The 11,801-nt window shown below is 51.6% G+C and overlaps 1 protein-coding gene across 2 annotated transcripts; it reads left to right on the forward strand.

Annotated features, from left to right (window-relative positions):
* The first annotated feature begins 862 nt into the window (after nucleotides 1–862).
* On the forward strand, nucleotides 863–11,461 carry mrm3a (mitochondrial rRNA methyltransferase 3a). Of its 2 annotated transcripts, none has more exons than XM_067967950.1 (4): nucleotides 863–1,184; nucleotides 5,815–6,059; nucleotides 6,964–7,149; nucleotides 8,402–11,461. In XM_067967950.1, the coding sequence occupies exons 1-4, from the start codon at nucleotides 865–867 to the stop codon at nucleotides 8,947–8,949; spliced, it is 1,299 nt and encodes a 432-aa protein (XP_067824051.1). In that variant the 5' UTR covers nucleotides 863–864; the 3' UTR covers nucleotides 8,950–11,461. The 2 variants fall into 2 exon arrangements, with proteins under 2 accessions (XP_067824051.1, XP_067824052.1); XM_067967951.1 differs by having other exon boundaries at nucleotides 6,982–7,149.
* The last annotated feature ends 340 nt before the right edge of the window (nucleotides 11,462–11,801 follow it).

Genomic DNA, 11,801 nt, shown 5'->3' on the forward strand with positions numbered 1-11,801 from the left:
GAGATTGATGACGTGAGGGAATATTAACAATAGCTGGAATTCAGTAATGAGGGTCTCCTATTTGATCCCTGGGCTTGCTACAAATTACCTTGATATTTGGCAAGCCAAGATATACTTCTACGGGAATGATCTGTGATGTTAGACCTGAGAAAATATTTAGAGTAAAAACCCCATACTGTTACAGTCCACACCAAAGCACCTTATAGCAGGAGTCACCGAATATTAATCAGGAGCAGGAACCCTGGCTGATTTGTTTCCAGCCAAGACTAATGGGCATCATCTCCAGAATGTTTAAGAACCGATTTGCAGAACCCAAAATTTGCCCAGACATAGTTGGCAAAGCACATTTGGAATGATATGGTGACAGTCGTGTTCCAGGAGGAAAAGACATTCCTGTGAAACATAGCGGTCACAGGCTTGGTCCTCCCCTTGAAGAAGACGTAGGAAGATGTCTGAAGACGTTTCCACTTCTGCGGGAAACCAAAATTAGGGGCCACAAGTATAAGATAGTCACCGGGAGGAAATTTCTTTACCCAGAGAGTGGTGAGAATGTGGAACTCGTCACCACATGGAGTGGTCGAGGCGGAAAGCACAGATCCATTTATGGGACATGAGGGAGAAAGGAATATGTTGATGGGGTGAGATGAAGAGGAGGGTCGTGTGGAGCATAGACACTAGCACGGACTAGTTGGGCCGAATGGCCTGTTTCTGTGCTGTAATCCAGAGGCGTGGTCTGTCACAGCGCCCTGAGGGGGGCGGGACCCTGCCGCTCACGTGACCCAGATGTAGCCGAGCGGTTCACGTGACCCCCCCCCCACGCCTTTTGGCTACATTCCCCGCGCATGCGTGGAGCTCAGGGCCAAGATGGCGGCGCTCATGAGAAGCGTGAGCGGGTGGGGCGCTGTCCGATTCCTCGGGCCGGGGCTCCTGCCGGGTCCGGCCAGACGATCCGTCCGAGCGCTGAGGAGGCGGCCTCTCCAGATACTGTATCCCCAGAGTGAGGGAGGGCCTCGGCTTAAAGGGAGCGAACGCCGCCCGGCTCCCCAGCAGGAACGGTTGCCGGCGGCGGACGGCCACAGCGGACCGGCTGCCGTCCCGAAAGGTCAGCCGGCGGGGCCCCTCCGCCCGGCTTCGTTGGACGGACTCTCCTACGAGAAGGCGTTTCCCGGGGACAAGCGGCTCGCGTAAGGGACAAATCTGACCCCTTCCAGCAGCGTTAATACTCGGACCTGCTGAGTCTCTTCCCCCGGTACTAATAAACCGGACCCGGAGCTTGTCGCACAGCCAGTGGGAAAGGATCCTGTCCCCTCCCCGGCACACACACACTGTCCCCTCCCCACACACTCTGTCCCCTCCCCGGCACACACACTCTGTCCCCTCCCCGGCACACACACTCTGTCCCCTCCCCGGCACACACACTCTGTCCCCTCCCCACACACTCTGTCCCCTCCCCACACACTGTCCCCTCCCCGGCACACACACACTGTCCCCTCCCCGGCACACACACACTGTCCCCTCCCCGGCACACACACTCTGTCCCCTCCCCGGCACACACACTCTGTCCCCTCCCCGGCACACACACTCTGTCCCCTCCCCGGCACACACACTCTGTCCCCTCCCCGGCACACACACTCTGTCCCCTCCCCGGCACACACACTCTGTCCCCTCCCCGGCACACACACTCTGTCCCCTCCCCGGCACACACACTCTGTCCCCTCCCCACACACACTGTCCCCTCCCCGGCACACACACTCTGTCCCCTCCCCACACACTGTCCCCTCCCCGGCACACACACTCTGTCCCCTCCCCACACACACTGTCCCCTCCCCGGCACACACACTCTGTCCCCTCCCCGGCACACACACTCTGTCCCCTCCCCACACACACTGTCCCCTCCCCGGCACACACACTCTGTCCCCTCCCCACACACACTGTCCCCTCCCCGGCACACACACTCTGTCCCCTCCCCACACACTCTGTCCCCTCCCCGGCACACACACTCTGTCCCCTCCCCACACACACACACACTGTCCCCTCCACTCCCCACACACACACTGTCCCCTCCCCACACACACACACACTGTCCCCTCCACTCCCCACACACACTCTGTCCCCTCCCCACACACACACACACTGTCCCCTCCCCTCCCCACACACACACTGTCCCCTCCCCTCCCCACACACACACTGTCCCCTCCCCACACACACTCTGTCCCCTCCCCACACACACACTGTCCCCTCCCCTCCCCACACACACACTGTCCCCTCCCCACACACACACACTGTCCCCTCCACTCCCCACACACACTCTGTCCCCTCCCCACACACACACTGTCCCCTCCCCTCCCCACACACACACCCTCCCCTCCCCACACACACACTGTCCCCTCCCCTCCCCACACACACACTGTCCCCTCCCCTCCCCACACACACACTGTCCCCTCCCCTCCCCACACACACACTGTCCCCTCCCCACACACACACTGTCCCCTCCCCACACACACACTGTCCCCTCCCCTCCCCACACACACACTGTCCCCTCCCCACACACACACTGTCCCCTCCCCTCCCCACACACACACTGTCCCCTCCCCTCCCCACACACACACTGTCCCCTCCCCTCCCCACACACACACTGTCCCCTCCACTCCCCACACACACACTGTCCCCTCCCCACACACACACTGTCCCCTCCCCTCCCCACACACACACTGTCCCCTCCCCACACACACACTGTCCCCTCCCCACACACACACTGTCCCCTCCCCTCCCCACACACACACTGTCCCCTCCCCTCCCCACACACACACTGTCCCCTCCCCACACACACACTGTCCCCTCCCCTCCCCACACACACACTGTCCCCTCCCCTCCCCACACACACACTGTCCCCTCCCCACACACACACACACTGTCCCCTCCCCACACACACACTCTCCCCTCCCCTCCCCACACACACACTGTCCCCTCCCCTCCCCACACACACACTGTCCCCTCCCCACACACACACTGTCCCCTCCCCACACACACACTGTCCCCTCCCCACACACACACTGTCCCCTCCCCTCCCCACACACACACTGTCCCCTCCCCACACACACACACACTGTCCCCTCCCCTCCCCACACACACACTGTCCCCTCCCCTCCCCACACACACACACTGTCCCCTCCCCACACACACACTGTCCCCTCCCCACACACACACTCTCCCCTCCCCTCCCCACACACACACTGTCCCCTCCCCTCCCCACACACACTGTCCCCTCCCCACACACACACTGTCCCCTCCCCTCCCCACACACACACACTGTCCCCTCCCCACACACACACTGTCCCCTCCCCACACACACACTCTCCCCTCCCCTCCCCACACACACACTGTCCCCTCCCCTCCCCACACACACACTGTCCCCTCCCCACACACACACTGTCCCCTCCCCTCCCCACACACACACTCTCCCCTCCACTCCCCACACACACACTGTCCCCTCCACTCCCCACACACACACTGTCCCCTCCCCACACACACACTGTCCCCTCCACTCCCCACACACACACTGTCCCCTCCCCACACACACACTGTCCCCTCCCCTCCCCACACACACACTCTCCCCTCCCCTCCCCACACACACACTGTCCCCTCCACTCCCCACACACACACTCTCCCCTCCACTCCCCACACACACACTGTCCCTTCCCCACACACACACTGTCCCCTCCCCTCCCCTCCCCTCCCCACACACACACTGTCCCTTCCCCACACACACACTGTCCCTTCCCCGGCACACACACACACTGTCCCCTCCACACACACACTCTGTCCCCTCCCCTCCCCTCCCCACACTCTGTCCCCTCCCCTCCACACACACACACTGTCCCCTCCCCTCCCCACACACACACTGTCCCCTCCCCTCCCCACACACACACTGTCCCCTCCACTCCCCACACACACTCTGTCCCCTCCCCTCCCCACACACACACTGTCCCCTCCCCTCCCCACACACACACTGTCCCCTCCCCACACACACACTGTCCCCTCCACTCCCCACACACACTCTGTCCCCTCCCCTCCCCACACACACACTGTCCCCTCCCCTCCCCACACACACACTGTCCCCTCCCCTCCCCACACACACACTGTCCCCTCCCCTCCCCACACACACACTGTCCCCTCCCCTCCCCACACACACACTGTCCCCTCCCCTCCCCACACACACACTGTCCCCTCCCCTCCCCACACACACACTGTCCCCTCCCCTCCCCACACACACACTGTCCCCTCCCCACACACACACTGTCCCCTCCCCTCCCCACACACACACACTGTCCCCTCCCCTCCCCACACACACACACTGTCCCCTCCCCTCCCCACACACACACTCTCCCCTCCCCTCCCCACACACACACACTGTCCCTTCCCCTGCACACACTTATGCTCATTACTTTCCCCCCTCCCCTTATTCATCATTAGTGATTCAGCATATTCCAGGCTCCCCATGTCGATTATTACGATCTGTTTTCATGTGCAGTTGAGATGTTTCATATTCTAGGAGTTTTCATTGAGTAACATGTCACAGCTTCTTGTTCTCAAAAATAATTGCCCAACAGCATGAAGGTGTCTTTTTTTAAAGTTTATGGTAATTCAGGCTATCTGGTTTGGATAACTGAAGTTGCTATTGAATTCTCTTAAACTCTTGACTAGTTTAAACAATGACCTTTTAAAATCCTTTGTACCCATTCCATCTCACTTAAGTAACTCTGACCGAAAATGAACGGTAGCTCATTTCAGGATCTTTTTGCATAGTCATAGTTTCCAATGATCTGATCTGGGCAATACTGAGCACTGTAGTTAATTGTTTTTTTATATTTTTCTCACCAAGTTTCCTCCTGTTTCCGAGCCGGGTTACAGTTTCATTGGAGCCATTTGCCACCCTGTACCTTGCCAAATATCCATTATTCATGTACGAATTGATAGACTATTTGATTGAGGTGTTAGAGCTGAACCCAATCCTGCCACCCATATGTAGGCACTTCAACAGGGATAACTGGGTGGTATTCAGGGTGGGAACTTTACCCATTTTTTTTCTCTCTAACCTGGGGGTATGGAGGCCACTTGCAGTGACCCTAACGCTACTGCTGCTGCAATTAACTAACTCGGCAGAGACCAGGTAACAAACTGGGATCTTCCCATCAGTACATGGCATAAGCCTTCCACCCCAAACCAAACTGCTTCATTAATCCTCTGTGTTCTGATTGCTGTTTTTAGGATTCCAAAGGGACTAGATAACGTGAGAACCTATTTCACCTTGTCAAGAATAGTACAGCCAGAGGAGACAGCCTGTGCTTGAAGGGGTTGGGGGGTTAAGTTCAAAACTAATCTGCAGAAACATTATTTCAGTGAGCAAGTGGTCAATCTATGGAACAGGCTCGCTGTGGAAATGGTGGAAGCAAAAAGTGTCAATTCATTCAAATGCAAATTAGATAGATTTCTTTCAGAAAATAATATTTTGGGATACAGTGTATGCGTAATTTGAGACATGACATGTGGTGAGTGTAACATGCTCGGGAGGAACAGGTGACTTTGGACCTAGGGTTCCCAAAGCTCTCCACCACTGGGGGTTTCCTTGTGTCTGGGTCTGTTGTAGACTCATTGAGAGAGATTGATTGCTATGATTAGTCAACAACTCCATTAACATTGTATCCTGCGACTGCCCGGATGGTAGAAGGCGAACTAGATGGACCATGGTCTTTTTTCGTCTCGCAATTCCTATGCTCTTTTTAGAATCTAATTATATATTACTCTTATCAATAGGAAAGTTGTGACCATTGTCAAGTCCAAGAAATTCCGTGACCAGCACAGGAAGATCCTGCTGGAGGGCCGGCGGTTGATAACCGATGCCTTGGGAGCTGGAGCGTTGCTGCAGACTCTCTTTTTCAGTACTGTCGAGAGCCTGAAGGAATTGCCTCTGGAGAAACTGAAACATGTCAAGTTAATCAAAGTGAAGTTCGAAGAGATCAAGATGTGGTCTGATCTTGTAACTCCCCAGGGAGCAATGGGTAAGTCCCCAAAATGATTGCTCTTGGATGCTCATTTCATTGTTGCCTGTTAGATCAGGGCTCAGCAGATATGCTCCACAACTTCGACAGCACCTCCCAAACCCGCAACCTCTACCACCTAGAAAGACAAGAGCAGCAGGCACATGGGAACAACACCACCTGCACGTTCCCCTCCAAGTCACACACCATCCCGACTTGGGAATATATCGCCGTTGGGTCAAAATCCTGGAACTCCCTTCCTAACGGCACTGGGAGAACCGTCACCACACGGACTGCAGCGGTTCAAGAAGGCGGCTCACCACCACCTTCTCAAGGGGCAATTAGGGATGGGCAATAAATGCCGGCCTCGCCAGCGACACCCACATCCCATGAACGAATAAAAAAAAAACTGGGAGCTGACAAAAAAAAACATTGGTGCATAGCAACAACAAAAAAAAGAGGCACTAGTCTGCCAATAAGACTTTCTTTCATTTAGCACTTTATCACATGGCTTTGAAACATTCCAAAGTGCTTCACACAAGAATTGTTTTCTGAGCGCACTGTGTGTCGGTGAATGGCAGCCATTTTGTGCACAGCAAGATCCCACAAAGAGCAATGAGATGAATGACCAGTTCTTCTGATTTTGGTGGTGGTGTTGGTTGAGGGAGGAATGTTGGCCAGGACACAGGAAGCAGAGAACTCACTGCTTTTTCTTTCAAAAAGTACTATAGGATTTTTAAAATCTACTGGAACAGGCAGGCTTGGGCTTTGGTTTAATGCCCTAGACTGAATCAAATACAAAATTGTACACACCGTTACACAGTATAAAAATTCTAGTGATAACCCTGCGCTTGAGCTGTCAAACTACCTGTGGGTGACGAGCAAATAGAATCAGAGGTTTTAAATCTTTAATTTAAGCTCTTAGCCTTACTGTTTTTGACAGGGATTTTTGTAAGACCAGAACACTCCCAGATGAAATATCCAGCTGCTCAGCAGGAGAACGCCATTCCCCTGTTCCTCATCTGTGACAACATCCGAGACCCTGGAAACTTGGGGACGATATTGAGATCGGCAGTGGCTGCTGGATGCAGCAAAGTACTGTTGACAAAAGGTTAGTGTCATCAATGTTTGCATCAATTGTGTTATAACCCCTGCCCCCCCCTCGGCTCTTCAATTTTCTCCCCTTTCTCTCCCAAAGACATTGACTCACACACGGGCCATGATTTGCACAGGTTCCAGCAGCACTTTGATGCCTCCCCCAACCAGCTACTGTTCACGTGTGAGCCGAAACAATGATGGCAGGCTAATTGACCGTGGGAGACCTCACCGAGCTCAACCCTGTCCTCATCTAGTGTTCACTCACTTATATTTTCCACGAGGGGCCATTTGTTAGAATTCAGGAGTGGGAACCCTAGCTGATTTTTTTTTTCAAGCACCTCCCTAGTCAAGGGGTACAGAGCCCAAATTGGATGGCCTACCCTTGCCTCCGAGATTAGCTAACTCAACAAAGCTGGTGGATCAACCTTGATCTGTGTTGCTGAGTATCACATCAGGAGAGCCACAAAGAACAGTTCAAAAGAAACAGCATTGGTTCTCCACTGCCTCGTTTAGAACACATCATCAGGCTGTCCCATAAATATCTTAACTATCAGGAGATGATTGTATCTTCACATTGTTTCTGACGGAGCTATAAAGTATCATTGGAGATCTCTTCTCAACCTACACCGCGTTAAACAGAAACTTATAGCCAACACAGAGAGAGAGCGCCTTGAAAAACCAGGCTAATTTTGTGCTGATCGAGGTGAGGGGTGTTTGTGCTGATGAACAGAACACTTTTCTAGACTGGGTCCCCAGCGGTAGCATGGAGTACTCCTTGCTTTAGGTATAACACAGGGTCAGATGTAGGGCAGGGCTCCTTCAGCTCTGCCCTGAACAATGTGTCTCCTTCGTAGCCATAGAACAGTGTCCCGTTAATGCGCCAGTGTGACACTTCTCTGTCCCACTTCAGTTACCCCGAGAGAGACTGCCAACCCATTTGAATGTTTAACACTTTGTGTTTTCATTGATTCGTATCCACTCCCCAAACGCTTTTTTTCATTTGCAGCTGGCAAAGAAAGGAAACTTTCATTCCATGAGTCTGAGCTGTATTCTGAATCAGACGCCCAAGGCGGAAGAGCAGTGTGCGAACCCACTGCACCAACTTCCCCTGCGCCACCCAGTTGCTCCGATCCTGCACCAGCTCCCCCTGGGCCATGCAGTCCTGACCCTGCACTCGAGCTCCTGTACAAGCTCAATTTGCGACAGTGAAAAAAAATTGCTTAAGGATAATTAAAATGTTTTCTTCCCCCACCCCCCCCCCCCAGGCTGCGTGGACGTCTGGGAACCCAAAGTGCTTCGGGCTGGCATGGGCGCTCACTTCCGCATCCCTGTTATTTCAAATCTAGAATGGGAAGTAGTCCCTAACTACCTGACCAACAGCACCCGTGTTCACGTGGCAGACCATTCCTACCTGGGTGCTGAAAACCACACGGCGCCTCCTGAATCTCTCGCAACCAGCGAACAGAGCGGGGCACCATCGCGCACAAACGTGAGACGGATGGAATACGGGGAGAGCAACAGTGAGGACGGAGAGAGAGAATTTCCACTTTCGTTGCCTGCAGTGGGAGCTCAGTGTCACTACCACGACTGGGCACAGGAGCAAACCGCCATTGTGATTGGCGGCGAGACGCACGGGCTCAGCTTAGAAGCCCTCTTGCTAGTTGAGAAGACGAGAGGGAAACGACTGTATATCCCCATGGTTCCTGATGTGGACAGCCTCAATTCAGCCATGGCAGCGAGTGTTTTACTGTTCGAGGGAAGGAGACAGCTCTTGTTCAAAGAGGCGAATGCCGACCGGACTAAAAGGACCTAGCAGTGGTGTCGCTCGAATGCGAGCATGTCCGCTGTAACCCTGGGTTTAGCATTCTCTAGCAGCTCGCCAAAGCAGCGTTCGAGTCAGCCGTGCCAGTTCAGGAGATGTTAAACATCCACCGTCAATACTGGTACCTCAAGTTTTGGCAGGTCTACAAACAAGGCTGAGTTTTTACCAACATAATAACAGTTGCTGGACTTCAAGTTCGTTCATTGTACGAGAAGAGCTTTGGGATGCTTCTGAGAGACTTGATACGGCACAGTGCAAATGGAAGTATTTGTTGGGCTGGCGCAGTATATTGCAAATATCAGCTCTTTTACCCCTTACACCGTCGTCCAAATCGCAAGATGATTATGGTTGAGGGAGGCTAATCGTCCCACCTTAATTTATCCATCCAGATAAACCCTATAGTCCCACTGCAGCATCCGATAGTTTCTTAAACAATTCCAGGGTTTTCACCTCCACTACTCTGGGAGTCCGTTCCGAGTGATGATCTGTGCTGAATTTACCTTTTACTAGTTTTAGCCTGCGTCCCCTCGTCCTACTGGTAAGGTAATTTTCCTCATTTACCGTTACTATTCCCTCAATTTATAAGATTACTTCTCGGATTTCTCCAGCATAGGCTGAAAAGCCCAAATCCAACCCAAACACAGGAGCTAAAGCTGTCTTCGTGTCTGTATTCACCTGGGAAGCATCATAATAGGTACATCACAGGAGGAGGCCGTTTGGCCCATCGTACCTGTGCCGACCCTTTGAAAGAGCTATTGATTTAGTCCCACTCCCCTGCTCTTTCCCCATAGCCCTGCAAATTTTTTCCCTTCCAAGTATTTATCCAATTCCCTTTTGAAAGTTACTATTGAATCTGCTTCCACCACCCTTTCAGGCAGTGCATTCCAGATCATCATAACTCGCTGCGTTTAAAAAAAAATGTTTCCTTCTTTCTCCTCTGGTTCTTTTGCCGATCACCTTAAATCTGTGCCCTCTGGTTACCGACCCTTCTGCCACAGGAAATAATTTCTCCTTATTTACTCTATCAAATCCCCCCTTAACCTTCTCTGTTCTAAGGAGAACAACCCCAGCTTCTCCAGTCTCTCCACATAACTGAAGTCCCTCATCCCTGGCAACATTCTAGTAAATCTCAACTGCACTCTCTAAGGCCTTAACATCCTTCCTAAAATGTGGTGCCCAGAATTGAAGACACAATTCCAGCTGAGGCCTAACCAGTGTTTTATAAAGTTTTAGCATAACTTTCTTGCTTTTGTACTTTATGCCTTTATTAATGAAGCCCAGGATCCCATATGCTTTTTTTAACAGCCTTCTCAACTTGTCCTGCCACCTTCAAAGATTTATTTGTGTACCCCCAGGTCTCTCTGGTCCTGCACCCCCTTTAAAATTGTACCATTTAGTTTATATTTTGCGTCCTCATTCTTCCTACTATAATCTATCACTTCACACTTCTCTGCGTTAAATTTCATCTGCCATGTGTCTGCCCATTTCACCAGTCTACGTCCCCCTGAAGTCTGTTACTATCCTCTACGTTGTTTACTACATTTGAGTTCCGTGTCATCTGCAAACTTTGAAATTATACCCTCTATACCCAAGTCATTAATATATATCAAAGAGCAGTGGTCCTAGTACTGACCCCTGGGGAACACCACTATAATTCCCTCCAGTCTGAAAAACAACTGTTCACCTCTACTCTCTGCTTTCTGTCCCTTAGCCAATTTTGTATCCTCTGTCCCTTTAATCCCATAGTCTCCAGGTAACAGTGATACATTATTGAACTGATTATAGTGTCTCCTATTCCACATGGCTTCACAGTAGTAGACTCTTGCAGAGTAAATCATAAGCTTGTAGCTCCCAGCTTCATTATACTGAGAAATAGGAAAGACAGTTCAGTTAACACAGCACCATAATCAAAATTTAAAACACCTGCACAAGGAGAAATTTGCCAGAGCTCCAGGGGAAAGAGCAGGGGAGTGGGACTAATTGGCCTCCTTTGCGCTGTCTGATTCTATTGCTGGAAGTCACATACGAGCAGAAAACGCTGGATGTACAGAGCGGGTCTGTCAAGTTGTAGACCCTTCACTTGCAGTCCTGATGAGAGGTCTACACCTGAAATGTTAACCTGCCCTCCTTCTCGGGCACTCCAAGCCCAGCACAATCTATTTTTATATCCTGATAGTATAATTTATTAGAAAACAAATACCACAGGCAGCTGTTGGCCCGTCGAGCAATGACACGCACGTTGAGGTCCCTCTTATCCAGATGTTGCTTGTTTAATTAGAAATTGTACAACAATTGTATGGTGAATTTCATTCTGACTGGAGTAATCTTCCATTTCATATCAAACTGCAGACTTGCAGAGTTTTATGTGGTTGGAAAATTACTATTTGTGCGTAGATTGCCAGAGTCTGAACCAGCAAAAGATATTTGGTAGAGGTTTTTTTTTAAAAAAGTGGAAAAACTGCAAAGTTGAAATAAGAATAAAGGTGTACACCAGAAATGTTAACCTGTCTTTTCTCCTTTCAGATGTCAACATGTCTGCTGTATTTTTTATTCCTAGGCAGGACTTTCAGATTCTGCAGTTCAGATACTTGGCACTGGGTGATGCTATATCGAATGTCTGTACTGAAACATGCCAATGGTGGTGTTCCTGATTGCAGCCACAGGATGGTGCCTGGATCTGCACAGTCCCCATCAGGGACTGGAGTTGAGCACTGCAGCAATTTAATGAAATTTGCCATGCATGATTCAAAAGGAGGAATTTCTGCTGGTCAGCCATGGCTCAGTGGTAGGACTCTTGCCTCTGAGGGGGTTCAGGTACATCGATCATTGAAGTGTCATGAACA

The sequence above is a fragment of the Heptranchias perlo genome, chromosome 28 (assembly GCF_035084215.1).
Source record: "Heptranchias perlo isolate sHepPer1 chromosome 28, sHepPer1.hap1, whole genome shotgun sequence".
NCBI classification, from domain to species: domain Eukaryota; kingdom Metazoa; phylum Chordata; class Chondrichthyes; order Hexanchiformes; family Hexanchidae; genus Heptranchias; species Heptranchias perlo.

What these genes read in the sequence shown, in the direction of transcription:
- mrm3a (XM_067967950.1), top strand. Translation starts at nt 865, where the DNA reads ATGGCGGCGCTCATGAGAAGCGTGAGCGGGTGGGGCGCTGTCCGATTC. An exon ending in CCCGGGGACAAGCGGCTCGC is followed by an intron (nt 1,185 to 5,814) that starts GTAAGGGACAAA and finishes TCTTATCAATAG; the next exon opens with GAAAGTTGTGACCATTGTCA. An exon ending in CAAAGTACTGTTGACAAAAG is followed by an intron (nt 7,150 to 8,401) that starts GTTAGTGTCATC and finishes CCCCCCCCCCAG; the next exon opens with GCTGCGTGGACGTCTGGGAA.